This window comes from Hyaena hyaena, unplaced genomic scaffold, assembly GCF_003009895.1.
Source record: "Hyaena hyaena isolate Hyena2069 unplaced genomic scaffold, ASM300989v1 scaffold_705, whole genome shotgun sequence".
Lineage (NCBI taxonomy): Eukaryota > Metazoa > Chordata > Mammalia > Carnivora > Hyaenidae > Hyaena > Hyaena hyaena.
Window position 1 is genome coordinate 484,454 of NW_024081339.1, and position 20,656 is coordinate 505,109.

Sequence of the window (20,656 nt, forward strand, 5' to 3'; positions counted from 1 at the left end):
CAGCAGAGCCCTGAAGGCCATCTGCAGAAAGAGCAGGTCCTTGGGCGCAGCCCCCAGGCGAGAGGCGAGGCTCAGGGGAGCACAGACAGCACAGCCTGGCCGCCTCCCAGAGCCCCGCCACCGCCGGCTCCTCCCACACCTCGCAGCCCGGGACTCCTCTGCTCTCCTCAGGCCCCCGCACCTCCTCCTCTCCAGCTCTTCCCCTCCATCTGGCACAAGGGTTTCTGACCCCTGCCTCAAGGCCCTCTGGTCCCCGGCTTCCAGGTCGCTGTGGCACAGGTGTCCGGCTCCAGCCCAGGGCAACCCCTGAAGGCGGTGCGCCAGGCCCCCACTCTGGTGACGCCAGGTAGGCATCTCGTGTCCACAGCCCCCAACCCGCCAGGCTGAGCGGACAGGCTCCCCTCAGTCAGCCGTGCCGACACTGCTCTCCACTTCTGCTCCAGAAGCCCTTCGCCACCCGGGCGGCTCCGCAGCCTGGGGTGAACTGGCCCCCATCACGCAGCCCCCCCAGGAGGCCGCGGGGCCTCATTCTACACGGGAGACCACGGCCCGGGGAGGGACGGCGCGGACGCACACTCACGCACTAACAACCCCTGAGAGCCTGGGCGCTTCCATCTGCTGCTCCTCATGTTCCGCCACGCTCCCCTGGCCTCCCGGCCTCTTCGGTGTGCTCACACACGGGCGGACGGGCCCCTGGGACCCCAACCACTGAAAGACGTCCCAGCCCCGCGCACACCTGTGGCTCTGACATCACACTGCACGTGTCCACACCCACATCCACACCTGACGCGGCGCCTTTCCGCCCCCGCAGGGTTTCCCCTTCCCTGGGTTTTCCCGCAACCCTGACTCCGCCTCCCCATCCTCCAGGCTGAAAGCCTCACCAAAGGCTGCTGGCTGCCCTCCTGGCAGGTCTCAAACCAGCCCCGGCTCGGACCCCAGTGCTGCCGCGGGGCTGACACGCGGAGGCCGCAGCTGCTGAGTCAGCCGGCTCCCCCCGCCTCCCCCTGGGCTCTCCCCACTGCCTACTCCACCACACAGGGGCTACATGGAACCTTCCAGATGAAAACCCCCCAGCAGGTCCACTTCTCGGGACCCACCAAGGACCTGCCACTGCTCTCAGGATAAGCTGGAAGGTCCCGAGGGCCCAGACGCCCCGAGCAGAGATGGCCGGCGGGAACGCCCTCTGGCACCGGCTCCCCTCAGTCCCACAACTGTGTCGAGCCCCACCGGAAACACCCCAACCCTCATGAACACCCAGCGGGGTCCTGTCTTCCCAGAGCGTCCCCACCAGCCCCCGCCTCCCTGAGGCCTCCCCTGAGACCCACGCTGGTCCCAAGAACACAGACACACCCTATGGATTCTCACTCAGTCCCCAGGAAAGCCTAGCCTGGGGACCACGAGCGCCTCCCGCCAAGCACGGTGAACACGGTGGGGAGGGCAACGTGCCCACAGGAGAGCTCAGATGCAAAGTGCAAACTCACGGGGGCAAGTGAAGAAGGTAAGGTGCTCAGGTGTGGCAGGGACGGCAGAGGGGGTGCCAGAGGAGGTGACGGCACCGGAGACAAAAGAGGAGGGGGGAGTTTGAAGAAGTCGACTGCGGCCTGGAGATCTTCGTCAAAAAAGCGATCACGTTCAGAGAAGCTGGCGCTGTCCCCGTCATTCCTCTGCACGGAGACTTCAGGATTCGGGCCCTCGGCAGACACGCGGTCAGGGTCAGGGTCAGGGCCAGGGCCAGGGTCAGGGTCAAGGCCAGGGCCAGGGCCATGAGCAGCTGCGCTGGGCCCCTCTCTGCCCACACTCTGACAGGCAGAGAAGTCGCCCTCTATTTCCATGGACAGCTCCGTCAGGCACGTTTGCACGGCGGCGGCTCTGAGGGGACCGCCCCCCGCAGGAGGGGGTGCACCATCGCCTCTGGACTCTCCGGGTACGGGTACGGAGGGGGTTTCTTTGGCAGGTTTCTCTGTGGGAGACAAAAGTCAATACTGAACATCTATAATATCAAGAAAACTTAAAAACAATATCCTAACTGTTCAAATGCTTGTATTATTGAGTAAATCCAAATAAGCAAAAACACTCTTCAAGAGGTAAGCTACCAATCCCTTCCCAAAGATTATCTAAGAAGGCCTGGGCACATTTCCCATAAGCACACTTCCCTCGCAACGAACAAGCCAGGAGGGCGGGCGGGCAGAGGGAGAGGACACCCCCAGCCCACGGGCTGTAGGGTGCCTGGGTGGAACGGCACCAGGATGATGGGGGAGCCTGGATCGCACACTCGTTCCCTCAGTAAACCTTCCACAACCAGCAGGATGCAGGTGGGGTGGGCAGGGGGCAGCTCCGTGCAGGACTAGGGGGGGGGACAGCTCCGTGCAGGATGGGGGGCAGCTCCGTGCAGGACTGGGGGGGGCAGCTCTGTGCAGACTGGGGGGGGGACAGCTCCGTGCAGGACGGGGGACAGCTCTGTGCAGAACTGGGGGGGGGATAGCTCCGTGCAGAATGGGGAGGGACAGCTCCATGCAGGATGGGCGGGCAGGCCCATGCAGGATGGGTGGGGGGGCAGCTCTGTGCAGGACTGGGGGGGGTAGTCCTGTGCAGGATGGGGTGGGGGGGCAGCCCCGTGCAGGACGGGTAAGGCAGCTCTGGCATAGAGGCTGACCGGGAACATGATCTTCTCTGCCTGAAAAGCAATAAAAAACCAGCCAACATCAAGCCTGTATTTATACAACACTCTAATGAAGGGACTCGACTAGGTCACATGAATACGTGCAGTGTAGCACAACAGGAAAACTGCTGCAAAAAGCCAGTGGCTTGGGGGTCGTGACTCCGGTGAGCTGCAGTGAACTGCCAGGGGAGGTATGTGCCTCCTGGGAAATAACTGCAAACAACCATGTGTCATATATGAAAGTTGTCAACGTATGTTTACACCAGACGCAGGCTGCTTGGAGCCGTGACTGTGGGGCTGGGGAGGCCCCGACACATCTCGCAGAGCCAGAAAGAAGTTCTCCAAATAGGCTGGGGGCAACTCAAGGGCTCCGGAGCCAATCTGAGAAGGACCCAATCACCAAAGCGGGAAAAATTTGAACAACGAAATGATATGATGAACTATGATGCAAAGAATAAAGAATTTCAATTACTACGTGGGGAAGGCATGAGAGAAATACAAAACCACTAACAGACTGAGCAGCAACGGTAGCACACGGGCTTGGCCAGTGGACTAGAGCGGGAGGGGGACAGACCGCGCGCACAGTATCCGAGCGTCTCCCGCAAGACAAGGAGTGGAGGCCAAGCGGTGGAGACGCCTGGCGGACACCACCTCACACAAGCGCTCCTGCTCACCCCCGGGGCCCTCGCCTCCCCCCGCCCCGCGCAGCACCCCGAGGAGAGCGCCAGGGCACCGCTGTGCACTTCTTCCCATAAATACAGCCTGCACCTCGTATGATGAAAAAGTACACAGACAAAACCGAGGGGTTTCCTACAGAATGATACTTCCTCTCTCAGTGTCAGAGACGTGAGACAAAGTGAGACGGAGGGACCGCCAGGCTGGGGGCCGGAATGCGGGGTGGGGGGCTGCTGCGGGCAGCGTGGGCTCGGGGATGGAAACGCGGCCTGGAGCGAAACTGGAGGCGTCCGTGTGAGGCTCAGCTCGGCTGAGAGGCCTGCACCAGGTGTTACATCCAGGGGAGTCTGGGTGAGGAGTATAAGGGAATTCTGCGCATTACTTTCATGAATTTTCTTATATACAAACAAAAAATTAAAAAAAAAAGTACATTTTAGGATTTAAGGTTCCAAAGAAGCCACTTTCTCCTTTTTACTTGAAAAAGTTAACATCAAGCCGTAGACTTACTCCTCAAAATAGGCTCGTTTTAAATAAAAACATCAGATTGTTAAATGAAAAGCCCTTTCACTAACATCTTCAACAACGAGAAGTCACGGGATCATAATAAAATACAACTGCCACCTGCGGAAGGAGCCGTGACAGTCCCAGGCTGCTCCTGCCTGCGCGCACGGGGCCCGGTTCGGAGCTGCAGCGACGGGCTCGAGGCGCAGGCCCCCGCCCGGCCTGTGGCAGCACCCGTCACGTGCGTCTCTTCACCTCACACAGCCTCACGAGTTCTGAGAGAAGCACTCATGAGAACCAGGAACCTCTGGCAACATCTTCCCGAGGGCACGTGGCCGTCGGAAGCCGGAGAGTAAAAACTAGTGCCCGTCTCTACAGATTCTGGTCCTCGGCGATCTGGGCGGGCCCAGCAGCTCACCACAAGAAACGAGTAAAAGGAAAAAATAGGGAAGAGGCACTTTCCCCTTGCGCAAGACGGCGCCCTCCTCCCCACCCCCGCTGGCATGATGGACGCCCTAACTCCTGGGCCGGGTGTCGTCCCCCCCGGGTGAGGCCAGCTCTCTGAAGACGCACCAGGGTGGTGCCGCGCAGTCACGAGGCAGCAGGACGGCGCGGGGGAAGCAGGCCTGCATCCGACCACAGCGGAATTCTCAGAGAGGCGATGCAAGCACGCAGTTGCACGCTGCAAGGCCGACCAAAGAAGTGGAGCGTTCCCGGAAAACCACAGGCAGCCAGGCTGCTGCCGGCCTCGGAAAGAGCCGTGCCCCCGAGTCCCCTGCTGGCTCCTGCCACGTGTGCCCCATCCTGCGTCCACCCAGCTCCCCGCCATTTTAAACATTAAAAGCCGAAGCCACTTTTAATTTTATTTTAAATTTCAGGTCCCACAGAAGGGAGGAGCCCCGGGTAATTAGAAGAACCCACGCGCCAGCCCAGTTCATTCTTGCCACATGAGATCCAGGAGACTTTACAAACTAAAGGCACAAGGCACCCACGGTAAACGTTTTTACTTTCACGTATGAGAAGTACCTCCGGAAGCTTCTCTCTCACCTGGGACACATCTGCTGCCTTCACCAGGTAGTCTGTGTGTTGTGTTTATACAGAGCCAGAGTTCCTTCAGAAGTAGTTTTACTTTTCCTGTGAAAAAGAATAAAGCATTAGGACAGGGCACTCGCTGTTCCCTCCCAAGGCCGACGCATGCTCGTGGGACAGCAGGAGATCTCAGGGGCCCAGAAGACCAGGCACCTGCTACACGTCCCCCAGGCCCAACCACTGCGTGTAACATGCTCAGCTGCGGACAGGAAGGCCTGCGAGGCTCCAGCTCAACCCTGAAGGCTGACTCTACCCGTGGTTTTGTTCGAGGGGTGGGGGAATGAGACGGCAGAGGATTCAAAAGACCAAATCTGTTAAAGGCTCTTACAGGTCTCTGTCATCCCTGTGTATGCATGGACCAAAGACTTCTCTGGTGAGAGACGAGGGGTGGAAGCACGGACGGAACGAGTGCTGTCAGAGCGCCAGCTCTCCGGACGTGACATACGACGGCAGAGACGCACCCCTCAGTCACAGCGAGGGTGTCAGGAAACCCATGGGAGCTGACCACACTGTAGCTAACCCGGGGGCTTCACGGATAATGGAAAATCCAGTAATGGTTTTCAGGGATAACAGGGTGAGGGACAAAAATGTGTGTGTATAAACACACGGAACGGAAGAGAGAATCACACACAGGAGCAGACACACACACAGAGACCTATGCTTTTATGAGGAAAGTGACTGCCTTGGAATTTGTATACATTTTCACAAGGGTCTGATTCCTGAAATAGTTAAGAACCATTGGTTCAAGCTGAAAGGTACATACTTCTACAGATTTAGATCCTTAATGAACTGTGAATTCATATTTTTGTAACTAAGACAAGGCTAATGAAATTCGTATAACATTAAGAGTATGACACTGCAGTTCTAAAGTGAGTTCAACATTAATATGCACCCACATTCCAAGAAACTCCCAGAACAAAAAATATTCATAAACACTTGAGTATGAATCTGTGGTCAAATCTGCATAAAAAGACCAACCACGCTAATAAAAGTTCAATTAAAAATATGCTTGAAGTGTTAGGCAATTTCAGGCCATCTCGAGCCCCATTACAGTTTTTTTGAAGTTCTTAAATTAGCCTGAAGCATTTATTGAAAACACTAAAATCTTTAATCCAGTTCTAGAGAGGATAAAAGATCAACCTTTTAAACCAAAATATCTGCAAGAATTTATTCTTTGAAACAGGTCAGCCTTACGGAAGCTAACAGACTGCACGGCCCCGAAAGGGGACCAGGGTCAAGTGGTGAGAACACAGTAACGGGCAAGTTTAAAAAAAAGTCTGACATTTCCAGCCTCTCCTGAGCCACACCAGCTTCTGACTTTCACTGTGTGTGAGCCACACCGTTCCTGGGTTCCACCGTTCTTCAGTAAGTAATGTAACTATGCAGTGATTTAACCTACCCAAAAGTCTGCCTCCAAACACTGTAATCCCTCTTTGCTTACATGACCTGACCAGGACCCCTGCTTACTACGAATACCCAAAGCGGCAAACCAGGAACCTTAAAAGATAAGAAAAAGTTACTCTTCTATCCGTATGGAGGCTATTAACCAGAGCTAAGCCTGTTCTGAGTGCTCATTACTTCTCATCTGACAAAACACAAGTAGCCATTCCCAGCAAAGCAGAAGAAATCCACCGTGCGGTTCCGTCCCTCAGCTGGGAAGAGAAAGCCTCGTCACGTCGCACCGCACGCCCCCCCCCCCACTCCTGCCAAATCCTCCCGGTGTCAAAGGCCAAGGCAGGATGAGCAGTTCTGTACCCGTCCCTCCACGGATGCGTCAGCTACCACCACGTGAACGCCGTGCTGCCTTCATCATGACAAGCTCACAATTAGGTTTTAGTATCTGTGTGGGCGTGAGCTTTGCTCAGGTTTTTCCTTCTCGAACACTGGATTATTCTTGAATTCTTATGCTGAGAAGCCTTTACCCTCTGCTTGTCTTTCCGCATACAAATCCTCGGTGGGATGGGGGTACGAGAGGGAAATTCACATCTTCATCCGGCCAGCCTGACCCAGGACGCAGCGCTCACTCACATGATCTGCTCTTGAACGCTCCTGAGGCTCACAGCTCTCCCCCGAGGCCTGGCACACGCCGTTCACAGGATTTTCTCTTCCCAGACGGCTGACAGTCCTGCCGCCTTGGAGGACTTGTTCCTATTCTGCCCCTATTCTGACGGGTTCCATGGGGCACTGTGTGCGTCCATGGTGCACATCGCCCTCCGCCAGCACAGTCCACCCAGACAGTCGGGCCATTTGACATGATGACCATTCTGACTCGTCTGTACTGGCCCTACTCTGCTGCCACACGGTGCAGGGAGAGAGAGCATTATGTGTCTGCTCCTCACAAGACAAGGCTCCTCACGTGTCACCTCGATTTCAAAATGTGTTTCCTGTTATTATGTCACCAGTATGTTTCCATGGGAACGGGTACTCTGCCCCTCGGCACCGGAGACAAATGTGGAAGTCATCACTTGCGTGTGCTCCCTGTTACTACTGAACTGGAGTCTCCAAAGCATCATGGTGTGTTTTGCAGCCATCTTCATGAGCGACTGCGTTTGGAGCCTTGAGGACGTGAGCGCGTCACTCTCGGCCGCCTTCGGTACAGCCCTATTTGGGTTTGAGAGACAGACACAGAAAGCGGTCCGCGTCTTTCTAAGTTCTGAAGTCAACAGGAAATAAAGACATTCGCCTCCTTCACCGAAGCTTTCCCAGAGCTCCCTTGTAAGGCACCCGGATGTTTGATGCTGTTAGAGCGTTATTATTTTTTTAATTTCTTCTGGGTTATTTTCCCGTTCAGGTTCACAACTGTCCCCAGTCAATCTGAGCGTGTTTTCCTGGACACTGGCCCGTTTCACAAACACGATCAAGTCTGAACATAAACTTGTGAACTGAGTAATTCTCTACCTGCAGCTTTGTCCAGGCTTCCAGCGCCCTTGCTTCTGTCCCTGCCTGTCTTGACCGTACCTGGCAAGGAGCTGGGGCCCCACTGGCCTTGCAAAGACCCAGACATTCCTTTCAATGGTCCCCAATCACGTACTCTTGTTTCCCGTTCCATCGACTTAGGTCCTTCCTTCCATTTTCCTTAGTTTCTGTTGCATTTTCCTACTTTGCTATTCACCTTCCATAGTTCTTGCTTTCTAGAACGATCACGTAACATCACTGGTTCCTGAGAAAGCCATACTGGCAGGATCTCAGAGACTTCAATATTTACCTCCCAAAGCATTTAGTATTTGTTTTTATTTTCTGTTATCCAAGAGGTAGCTGTGTTTATGCACGTTCAGTTACCAGATACGTTTGGAAAGTATTTTTCCCCGCTTTGGGCAAGGGCAGGATTTTTTTTAATACCTTATTACCAGTATCTTAATAATATATTAAGCTATAGTTCCTACTGTCTAGTAGTCAGCCTTCATATGTGTTTGAAAAGTATTTTAAAGAATTCTAGGTTTGTGGTTTAAAAGGATCAGGTAGAAATCACCAATCTGCAATTAGGAAATCAATTCCACGTCCTGCTTTGTCTGCTTTTACAAATCACTGTTTCTGAGAAGAATACGAAGGCCTCTTGTGGAAACAATGTGACCATTCCCTCCAGAATCCCCAGGCATTCTTACCTGACACAGCTTCGTTTTCTTAGGTCTCTGAAAGTAGCATCTTCTTGGTGAACTGTCCCTTTAATCAACCTGGATATTCCCTTTTAATTCATGTAAACTCACTTCCAGGCTTGAATAATTTTTTGCCTGATTTTGGGTTTCAAGTCAGCATTTGGTCGAAATTTCTTTATCTATCTTTCTATACTCAACTCCATTCGATTTCAAAAATACTTCCTACGAACATGCCAATAACGAAGGTCATATACACACAATCGGGCTCAACACCCGAAAGGCCTTTCCAGTAGAAACATGGTGTGTGTCCTGCTCCTGGGAGCTTCCTTCGATTGCTTCTGGCTGACCGTCTCTCCCGAGGCTCTGTCGTCCTCTTAGGGGGTCCTGATGGGGCTACGGTGACATCTACGATCTGGCTTTCCATAATCGAGAATTCGAGAAGCCCACTGGCTCAGTCTCACAGCAGCAGCCGATGGGTATGCTCTTAGACTTCTCTAATGACATTAACTCAATTTTTCACATTTTCTCCTCGTTCATGATTTAATCTTGTTTCTTTAGGGTTTTTCTCCCGGACTTTGGTGGCTTCCTCTCTCACAACTGCTGCTTCTCAGTTTAAAATGAAAATCAGAGCAGAACGTCTTTGAGAGTCAGTGTATATACTTCTTCAACCTCCACTCCCCTGGCAATAAACAAAGGTTCTCCTTTCATGGACCTACAGGACTCTACCTTCAGACGGAAGCAGTTATGAGGAGTCACACGGAGAATGGAAGTATTTCATTTTCTGGGTACCTGAGTGGCTGTAATTACTCAATTTCTTGATTTCCTGACACCACAGCCACTCTGAGTGCCGCTGCTGTCATAAATGACACTTCATAGAACTGAACTCTGGGCCACAGAGTGTAGACAAGTGCCAGAAACAGTTTCTGAAACCAGAAGGCTACACAATTTTCGCCCCTGAATCAATTACCTGGCAAACCTCTCCCGTCCTGCTCCTTCTCGAACTCCCTGCGCCTCTGATTTGAAGAAACACAGGCCTTCTGCAATGAAACGTGCTTTTTGAGGGCTGCTATTTTCTTTGTAGATTTGGGTTTCATCACCAACTGATACCATCTGCTTTACATTTTCCTCCACTGATAGTAAACGTTTTAACTCTAAGTTAACTCTAAAGGAGAGGGTTTTCTTTTTTCTGCCATCTTTAGTGGAATTTAGAAGGAATGAAAGGCAAATGTGGCATTCGGGCAGACTTTTTAAAAACGAAGTCAACCCAATACTCTAACTTGTGAATTCTTCCAGAAGTACTGATGGCCCCTGAATGACATGGGGGTCGGGGCACCAGCAGTTAAAAATCCACATGTAACTGTGACGCCCCCAAAATCCAAATACTAACAGCCCAGCATTAAAGCTCCCAGGCAGCATCACACACGGTAACAGGTGTGTTACGTCCTATGCATTATATGCAGCGAAGCATGCCGGAAGAAAGAACACGCTGTTAAAACGTCAGAAGAAACATCAGTGCAGTGCTGCGCTGTAGTTACAGGAACCCCCACCCCCCGACCACCACCACATAGGTGGGTACGTGTGCAGTTCAAACTAGTGTTAAGGGCCAAAAGAGTGCATTAGGAGAAAAAGTTTTAAAGACCTACTTAGGAATTAAACCCAACAAAGTCCTCAGTTAAATAATTCACAGATTCCTAAAGACTTCATTTCTTCAGAAGAAGTAAAATGCACAGCAGACAATACTCTCGCTGTCACCGTGAGGGCAGATGAAAAGAACAAAGAAAACAGAACGTAAGGGGGCGAGGGTGGGGAGGGATCGATTTTATTTATTTTTTTTAATTAATGTTTTATTTATTTCTGACAGAGAGAGAGAATGTGAGCAGCAGAGGGTCAGAGAGAGAGGGAGACTCAGAATCCAAAGCAGCTCCGGGCTCCGAGCTGTCAGCACAGAGCCCAACGCGGGGCTTGAAAACTGCAAACCGCAAGATTATGACCTGAGCCAAAGCCGGGCACTTAACCGACTAAGCCACCCAGGTGCCCCAGGAGGGATTGGTTTTAAACAGCAAGGCCCGAGAACATCGGATCCTAAACAAACCATCCGTGCAGAAAAGATGGTGACACCAGCAGCAGGCAGCGGGCCGGGAGAGCCAGGCCCAGCGCCCCGCTACCTCCCAGGGCAGCCACCTACCGCTCTAAGCCTGGCTTTCCACGTGCGAGGGCAGGAAGCGGGGGTCAGAGCACACGGAGCTATGAGGCAGCAATAACGGTAAATGGCAAACTGGTGCTCAGGCAACTGAAAGGTGTCAAGTATTAAAGCCTCAATCCCAGGAAAAGGTGGTTTATACTCTAAGTTTATTTTTTTTAATGTTTTATTTATTTCTGAGAGAGAGAGAAAGAGACAGTGTGAGCAGGGGAGGGTCAGAGAGAGACACAGAATCCGAAGCAGGCTCCAGGCTCTGAGCTAGCCATCAAGACAGAGCCCGATGTGGGGCTCGAACCCACGAACCGTGAGATCATGACCTGAGCTGAAGTCGGACGCTAAACCCACTGAGCCACCCAGGTGCCCCATGCTCTAAATTTATTTAAAAAAAAAAAAAAAAAAAGAAGAAGAGACGAGGTAAGGTAAAGGAGACTTTTGAAGAGACACTATCTACCTGCTCAAAACAACACAAGTGGTTTTAGTAATTTCCATTTGGAGAAAAAATTACATAGCAGTGAATGAAAATACCATTACTTACGTATTTATCATTTCAAATCCATCCCTACCAAGAAGATAGAAAGGGTGGGATAAAGCAGAAATTCACTATCTCTGTTTTAAAAATGAAGAACAGGGGTGCCTGCGTGGCTCTGTCGGTCCAGTGTCTGACTTTGGCTCAGGTCGTGGGTTTGAGCCCTGCATCCGGCTCTTCGCAGACAGTGCACAGCCTGCTTGGGGTTCTCCCTCCCTCTCTCTGCCTCTCCCGACTCACACTTGCTCTCTCAAAATAAATAAGTAAACTTTAAAGAAACAAACTAAGTAAAAATGAAGAAAAAAACACAGAGAAGTGAAGTAAACAGCCAAGGATCAGACAATAAAGAGGAAAGTTAAAGCAAAAATTCCCAATTTCTCAGTTTCCAGGGTTAGATCCTCCTGCCGGGAGGCATCACACCCGCTGACAAAATGCACACTGAAGCAACCCCTCGCTCCCCCCCGACCCCCGACTGCCCTTTTACTTTCCCGTATCAACTCTGGACTTCCCCAAATTCTTCTGTCCTCCAAAAACACGGTAGAGGGCTTTGACTCCAGTTTTCCTGCCTGACTTTAATAATCATAATGTATTTGGCACCTAAGAAATTTTAAAATTAATTTGATAAACTGTAACTTTATGAGAAAACTATATTATCAAAAAGTATGGAAAATGTATCTCTGACAGTTTTCCCCAAACAACGTTGCTTTTTGAGTCTTTCATTCACTGTTTTATCTGATCAGACAGCAAGGTGATAACAGATCTGAGGAAGACATAAAATAGGACTTCTCTCACATGAACATCTGGTAAACCTCAGAATTTTCGTAATTACAGGTGAGCAGCAAGCCACCTCCCAAGCCACTGAAAGTAATGCACAGTTAAAAAGAAATCTATAAGGTACTCACTTTTATCTATGCTTCCGTAAGAATCACTTGAAATTTGTGTCCCAATATGTCTCAACTCTAAAAACATGGGGGAAAAAGCTGTTAATATGGGATACTGCATGCTGAAACAGAATTTGTAAGTAGGCATGACGTGAATACTCACCCTTTTCAGTTTTCTGTTTAGAGAATTCATCAAGCCGTTCCTGTGAAAACAAAGGGCTGCCAGTGTTTGTAGGGGACAGAGGGGGACACAGAGTGCAGGCACCCCACACCTAACAGAAGACAGAGAGCTGAGTGGGCCCTGTGGACTGTTTCCTCGGGCGGCCTCAGTCTTGACGCTGGGCTGGCGGTCACCACGGAGCCCTGAGGCCAGCAGTGATGCATGTGTGCTATTATCTCTTACCTGTGTCTTCCTGAATTCCTTTTCCAATATCTTCTTCTCATTCCTCAGTTGCTTGAAGTCCTGAGTTTGCTTGACAGCAGCCTCTTTCAAGAGAGCAATGAAGGAGAGAGACAACGATAATTTACCAACTTTACAACTACCGGCAGTGAAATACTCAAAACATAATCTGAGTTTTTCTCATTTCATAGAACTTCAACACAAACTTTATAAAAAGTCACTGCTTCTTTAGCATGTGATCAGTCAGGAACACTTGTTGTTTACACTGTTATCTGTGAAACCACAGACCTGGAAGAGACCCTAAGACTCCTTTCTAATCCCAGCAAGAGCCAGCCCATGCCCTCTGGTCAGTCAAGAACCCAAGACACGCGAACCTTCCAGATGGAGGGGCACTGCTCCCCTTGCTCTTCTGCAAGAGGCAACCTTCATGCTTCAGAGATTTTAGAAGCGTGGCTTCATCTCAGAATAAGGTTCCTACCGTTCTCTGTATTGGGAAGGGAGTACACTCTTCTCTGTGCTTATTATACTGTTACGCCTTCCTGGTATCCCTTCAACAAATGCATAGTTCTAGTGAATACGTTTGTTCTAGATCTACTTTTAAATAAAGTATTGCTATGGCTCTTCCCTAGATCTTCAGCAAATTCTTCCACCTGGTTTTTGGTTCTGAAGCATATGGTCCAAATATATTAGTAGGAATCTAAACAGCACGGACTTTACCTGAATATGTTCAGACACAATTGCCGCGAAAACTAAAATCCCATAAGCCTCCGTAGTAACTATCCGTTCCCAACTACTCCAACAGGGCTGAGTTTCTCTTTACCCGATTACGATGCCATATCCCTTACTGGGGAAAAAATATTGTTGTCACATGGGAAATAAAGGCTACACTCTGCTTCAGAGGAAATCTGTTCTAAAGCTACACACAATCTCCCAGGCATTTCAGATGTCTTTGAAATATTTCCTAAAATAGACGCTTCTCCGCACACACTAGCAAGAGAAAGCAATACTTGAAAACACAGTCATATCACATTCACTACCATACTGTCAGTGCTCGTGCAAAAACCCAATCAGAGGAAAATTGTTAAACATATAGAGAGTTTAAACCTAAAAAAACAGCCTCCATACAGGTAAATTAATGAGGAGAAGTATTTCCAGCTAGGTCTCTTCTCTGCATCTGGATCCAACTACATTTAAATCCTTACTCCTCACTCCACATGGAAAATGCACCACGCTTGGAAGCAGGGTGGGGTCAGCAAGATGCAAGGGCCCCCGCAGGAGGGGGAGGTGGGTCAGGGGTGCGGCCAGCAAAGTCTCACTGGCCCCTCCCCGATGTCTCTCCATGATCTAAGGAAACAGGGAAGAGCCCAAGAAAAGACCCTGAGGTCAGTTCCCAAAAGCACTACTGGCTATCATGTGCAGACTCAGCTGTGCTCTGCCTACTCGGTGTAGACCAGAAGCCGGGATTCAAACGCTGGGGCGGGGATGGGCCAGGAGGGGTCAGGGACAGAGGGAAGGCACCCAGTACAGGCTTTCTCAGAACCTTCCCAGGGATGTGTCATAACTATCTAAAAACATCAAGTTTCCTGGTACTAAAAGTACTGTTTTCTTTCTACTAACCACTTACTTCAGGGAAAAATGAGAAAGCTTCATGAAAGTCAAGTTTCAAAATTAAATCCTTTGACTGACTGCTGCCTTTTAAGGTAAAAACATGGGCCGCTTCTATTCGGAGCGCACCCCATTTCAAAGATGCGCCACCCGGCCTGCTCGTATCCCTCCTAGGAAGGGGGCGCTGCAGTCCAACTTCTCGCAGGCGGTGGCCTGGGCGCACCCGCGAGACCCACGATGACGCAGCCACAGGGCCAAGTCCTACAACTCTGTGGAGCCACCAGTGTGATAGGTGAGAAGACCGGTGACTTCCACCAGCTAGGTGCCAATTGTGCCCATTACCTTCCAGCTTCTTCACCTTGGCTTCTAGTTTCTTCTTCCTGGTGAGACAATTTCATAAGTTAAAACAGTCAGCTTTCAAACCAAAAATATATATATATTATAATTCACGGTACACATGTTTTTTGAAGTCATTACACTTTATACAACGAGGACACATCACGATGAGGGTCACGCGCCAACCCCCCGGAAGGACCGGCGGCCATCCTGAAGGCAAGAGTGACCCCAAGAGGGGGGCCGTGCTGCTCTGGCTCTAGAAAGAACGCTGTGATTCTCTGCCACGTGCGGGGCCGCCCTGGACCGTGGTCCCCGCTGCCAGGCCGAGCTGACGCGTGTAGACGGTATAGGAGCAGTGCCGCGCGGTCCCGTGTCAGAGGGCGCAGCGGCTGCCGAGCTGCCCCGGCTTTCAGCAGACTGGGGGTCAGAGCAGGCGGCAAACTCTTGAGGAACAGTCCGAGTCACGAGTCATGTCTGCCTCACAGCGCTGGGTGTGGCGCTCACAAGCTTTGTGAGGAGTTGGAAAATAATCAACCGGGTGCTTCCAAACAGCTCTTCTTCTTAGTGGTAACGAAGGCCCCGCCGTACAGGGCACAGGGGAAGGAGCCACGGCCGTGTCTGAAGACACAAGGACACGTGCGCACGCGCACGGGCAGACATAAAAACTTGTTTGGGGTTCTTTCTTTGGGCAGCTCTTTAACGCATCGAGGCGTCTTAGTCCCCCTTATAACCCCTCACGGGAGCTGTAACCTCCATCTTACAGATGGAGAGACTAAGGCTGAAGGACTGACAAGTTTAGGATCACAAGGTTAGTTACAGGCAACAGCCCCAAAACAGAGAAAAGAGAAACAGTCCCGATTTAAGGATTAGCTCTTTTCAAAAATGAAAACTGTATTTCCAGTTATCTTAACACTTACTGAGCATCTGTTTTCAAGCATTCTTCTTTCACACGCGCGTACTCCTGATGAGTGTCCTGGTACAACTTCAGAGAGCTCTGAGAAAAGATAAGATACCTTATCTCACTGAAAGTCAGTGACCAGCAGTGATCACTTATTCTGACCTTGGCAAGCAACATTATTATTATTTAACGGTAAGAAGTTAACCAAATGAATTCATACATTAGGCAGGAAACCAAAGTATAGTTCTTTGAACATTTTAATAAAGATACCCAGATCCTTAATATAGATGTAACATGATTAACAATCTCATCAAACAAAGCTAAGAACATTACAATATGCTAATTTTAGGGCAACTCCAAATCTCCCTAATACTGATTAGCAAATATTTTTGTCTCAACCAGTTAAAATTCCAAAAAATCTAAGAAAATTTTAGAGCTTAATAAACATAAGCTACCATTTTTACTATGCAAAAATATAAAGCAAATCACCATACTTAACAATAACCAGGAAAAAAGCGTTTATGCCCACTACCGTGCACATCCTGACGGCCCGCACAGAGCGGGAGAGACCGTCCTGGGCACCGAGCCCTACGATGCACACGTGCTGGGCATCTAGCGGCTGCAGCTCTGAGAGGGGTTTCGTGACCCTTCGGACGTGAGGGGTCTGAGGGTCCACAAGCGGACTTATTCTAAAGCCACAGAGAACGAGTGATGCACAAGGTCTGACACTAGCACTCGTGCTCCCTCGCGGCTGTGGCTGCCGAGAGGACTGTGTATGTATGAGAGGCAGACAGAATTCAACATCGCGGCTATTTCTGGTTCACCTCCTCTGCATGGTGAACTACAGAACAGAGACCTTCTACAGAAGTGTTCCGACGGTCAGACCGCTGACGGTCAGACCTCCCCTCCGTGCACGGCATCGCTACAACAGCACAAATTGAGGGCCGGGAGGCACGGACCCCGTTGTGACCAGGGCCTGGAGAGCAGGCCGCGAAGCCAAGCGTCATTCCAGCGTGGCTCTGACATGGCTCAAGCAAACCACCCAGCCAACTGCACTGGCCTCTGACTCACCTTACCTGTAAAAGCCACAGTCCTCTCCTAAGACTCCTGGAAAGAGTAAGCCGAAATGTATACAGAAGTGCCAGTGTACAGCAGTGTCTTGGCACTGCACCCCAAGTTTACAGAATTTTAAATAAACTGTTTTCCTGCGACTTGATTTTGAAACAGAGACCATGATTCCTGTACCTGTGAGTGTGAAGTTTTGCATGTTATTTTATAATTAAAGCAAGACCAATGCAAAAAGGTAATCAATGCGGGACACTTAAGAGCACTAAAAATTCACAGTTAGCAGGTTCCTCTGCAGAACCTCAAAGAACGCAGAAGCGACTATCACAGCATCACAGGGCTCGTGATTACTGCGAGGACCAAGCCATTAATCAACTCTGGCGACGTTCTCTAAAAATAGCAATACACTTAACGACTCTTGACTAGCACCTGCTTCCTTTGTTAAGATGTAAAACTAACCCTCTTTCCAATGACAGTGAATAAGCAGATCTTAATTTATGGAACATAAAGCTTTGTAGGGAAAGCCCTTCACGTACCTTCTTCTCCTCCAGCTCTGCTTTTAAAGATCCCAGTTCTTCCTGACATTTCTGCAGAGGAGAGATTTTTTGAAGCATCTGTTCCACTTGGTGATGCAGAGTACTGTTCTCTCTAAAAATGGACGAGGCGTTAGAATTATTGTACAGAAGTACCTCCAGCATGTTACCAAAAAGTTCTACTGATGATTTCCTATTTTTTTCTAACTTGGAACAAAAAAAAGGAATAAAAGAGTATCTCGTTTTAAATGCATTCTCTATATCCACACCAACATGATCTTCAACTGCCCTGGACTCCTTTGACATTATAGTCTATTTCTAATAAAAAGTACATGAAAAAGCTACTTGAGATATTCTCAATCTGATGGAGAACACACTAAAGAACAATCTGCCAAATACTTTGGCTTTTCTAATCTTGAATTCATCTTCATTTACTCAAATTAAATGACAGGCAATTTTCTGATCCAGTTTGTAACAGTGTTTTGCCTTCTAGGTGACAAACGTATTCAGAGTATGAAACACTGCTAAATTTTAAATCCATTTCAAACTGTTTAAAATACATAAGATAACCACACTAAACAGTCCAATTCATGCAGACAGCGATGTGATTAACAATAAGCTTGGTTTTAACAGCAATGCCTTCAGCACAAGTACTGAAAGGTCAAACACCAGGCTGTAACTTAAGACCTTAGTAAGAAATTGATCTAGATGATGCAACATCTAGAAATGTAAAATCTTCTTCTATTACGACCATCAGAGCGACATCCTATATAACAGATCAATCCTACATGGCACTTTGACGGAGTCTGTTTAAAAAAACCTACTCTTTAATGTTTATCCCGAAACAACGATGAAAACAGGTATCTTACCTTCTTGCAAACTGCAGCTGTGAAATTCGTTAAAGAAAACGCTGAGAGTTTTATCTACTGACACTTGTCTGAAGACGAAACTCACTTTAATCAGTATACATGCAGGCAAGATCACAATTTCTAGAAAACAATTATTCCAAGTTCCATTTATAACACAGTAAGAACTTTTACTAAGTTATTCTATTTACCGTACCATGTACCTAAAGTCAAAACACCTACTTCTCTAAATTAAAAAAGGTATTCAATTAAATATAGATTAATAGGAAATTCCAAGAATGAACAATACCTTCGGTCCTGTAACAAAATCCCAAAACGACCTATCCTGGATTTCTCAGGCAGTCTGGAGCTGGATGCCAGCCAACGAGGTTAGGCTCTTCCACGAGCCGCCTACCACTACGTGTAACGAGTAACGGGAACAGAAGCACAGGGAGAACACGAAGTCTAGACGCCTCTTCCTCTGACAGTGTCCGCGGTGTGATCACTTCCGCCCCATCCCCTGCTGCCAGGGAAACGTGGCAAGTGTCTAGAAGCGCGCCTGCTTCCTCCTCTCCCAGAATACAGACTGCTCAAGATTAAGGACTGTATTCGCCCTAACTTACACTCTGTGCAAGAAAGCAAAGTTCGAAAATATTGAAAGGAAAAATAAAACGTGCTCTCTGTCCTTTAGAAAAAAAGAAATCATAAACTTACAACAATCAGGATTACACAAAAAAGCAAGAAATGAAGTTACAGGATAAAGCCACGTAAACCTGCATGGGGGGCACGCTGGGCTGTAAGAACAAGCCAACGCACGTGAGGTACAGCAGTAAGTGTCCGGGACAAACGCAGGGCGTGCGGTGGGGGCCGCGGGTCACAGCACAGACGGGCATTCCACACTAAGCCCGAGGGTTCTCACTTTTTAATCAGCTATTGTAACAATTTTGACTTTAAAATTTGACAAATTTTTAAAAAGTGAATCAATTTTCTTCCCAGATTACACGTGTAATTACCCCCAAAAATTTATGCTAAAAAGGATATAATGAAAGTATAATACTGGAATTGATTGTCCATTTCCCTGTTGAGTTAGTTAAAAGTATTTCTAATAACTGTTTCCATACAGTTTTCATAATCAAAGATAACTTGATAATACTATCAAAGATATTGCTCTTGTCATGACATATTTAGCTCAACAGACTGAGAATTTGAACACATAAAGCACTAGAAGAGGCTCTCACCGACCTATCTTTCTAACGTGGAAATTCAGCACTAGAGACCAATCTCAACCTCATGCCTTGATCCTATGTATGACCAGCATCACATGAGCAGACATGGTACAGACAGGCCGCGACCACACGTAAGGCCCAGGAGGCAGAAAGAACACGAGGCAGGCCGCAGGCCCCGGACTAAGCTCAAGAGCAGACTCTCCCATGACTGAAGCTGAACTTCAGTGAATCCCTACAAATACACCTGTGTTACTTTTCACGGGAGAGGTTTCCTTCGTGACGAATGTTTCCACCACAACATGTAGAAGACTCCATCACACACGATTTTCATCCTCACCACAAAATACTTCAACGGTTACTGAACAAATGCCGACCATGAGTCCACGCCCGTGGTGTCAACACAAATCACACCCTGATCAGGGGCACCAGCTACAGCGATTCTCTACAAATGAGAAAGCTAACTCACAGAAGTCAATTTCCCAAGATTCTGAATGCTCTTCCACCAGGGCAGGTCTTTGAGAAACCCTGGAGAGCCTCACACTCAGCTTCGTATTATTCCCGACCCCACAGAACATACGTCACGTCCTCAGGACACGTGAAAAAGACCCACCTCTTAGAAAGGGTTTAAGAAACCTGAAGAAAATCCAAACCAGGGACAAAACCAGACTGTTCCAGAACGGACAGCGGCAGGCCTGTCATTCCACGCGGTCACAGGAGAGCCTCGTGTCCCCGGTGTTCCTTCCGTAGAGGCTACAAACCCCACCTTCGGGAAGATAACTGAAAATTCCCACTGTTTTTTAAGAAACTATAAAGACGCATATTTTAAAATTCAAAGGAAAAATCTGGTAAAAAGGATATCATCACATTTCTTCTGATATTCTGTTAATAAATTACTGCAACAAAGAAAAGAATTACATTACTTCTGTGATCTGGAAAATACATTGTTAAAATCACATTTCAAAATATGCCAGGCACTTTTCTTCCTAGGTTTCAGGCAACAAATTAATGCTTAATTAATTAATTAATTAACTATACACGCGCATATGTAATCACCTTCAATTCCTTAGAAACAGCAATGCCCTGATACACGAACTTTTAATTTCAATCCCTTTGACTGGAGTAATATCTTAGTGTATAAATTCACGTGACTTACAGAACATTAAAAAAAAAGACTACATCTCATCCGATGGCTGTGAAATACTGAGGAAATCTGAGGTCCAACCCTAAAGCTGAGTAAGGGCTTTAAAGACAGAAAACACCTTAAAACACGCGTCCTACCCTGCAGGGCTGGCTGCAGAGGCTGCAAAGCCAGAGCGCAGCGGGAGCCTCATCGCGACCCATAGCACCCAGGCCCCGGGTGACAGACTCCAGGTCTCTGGCCCAGGGACCTGACACACCACCCGCTCCCGCTTACCTGTAAGGTGCACAAAGTTCAACCAAACACTTGAAAACATACTCACTCTGTATTAATGATTTTTTGCTTCAAGGTAATTAATGCGTCAACGTATTCATTTAAATTCTGAAAGACAAAAACAGCTACAGTCAGATACTTGTTTTACAAATAAATGACTCCAAACAGATTTTCTGTGTAACGCGTTGTAAAACATGAACATACTGTTCACTG

The 20,656-nt window shown here is 48.7% G+C and overlaps 1 protein-coding gene across 2 annotated transcripts in view; it reads right to left on the reverse strand.

Moving 5' to 3' along the window:
• The window catches only part of ICE1 (interactor of little elongation complex ELL subunit 1), a 55,250-nt gene that overhangs the window by 23,525 nt on the left and 11,069 nt on the right, over positions 1-20,656 (reverse strand). For both annotated transcript variants that reach the window (XM_039217682.1, XM_039217683.1), the window contains exons 2-12: positions 20,493-20,551; positions 19,891-19,925; positions 17,831-17,849; positions 16,965-17,076; positions 15,383-15,459; positions 14,472-14,509; positions 12,528-12,610; positions 12,288-12,327; positions 12,146-12,202; positions 4,883-4,969; positions 1,482-1,960 (exon numbers count right to left, since the gene is read on the reverse strand). In XM_039217682.1, coding sequence (XP_039073613.1) covers positions 1,482-1,960; positions 4,883-4,969; positions 12,146-12,202; positions 12,288-12,327; positions 12,528-12,610; positions 14,472-14,509; positions 15,383-15,459; positions 16,965-17,076; positions 17,831-17,849; positions 19,891-19,925; positions 20,493-20,551 — 1,086 coding nt within the window. The remainder of the gene's footprint in view (positions 1-1,481; positions 1,961-4,882; positions 4,970-12,145; positions 12,203-12,287; positions 12,328-12,527; positions 12,611-14,471; positions 14,510-15,382; positions 15,460-16,964; positions 17,077-17,830; positions 17,850-19,890; positions 19,926-20,492; positions 20,552-20,656) is intronic.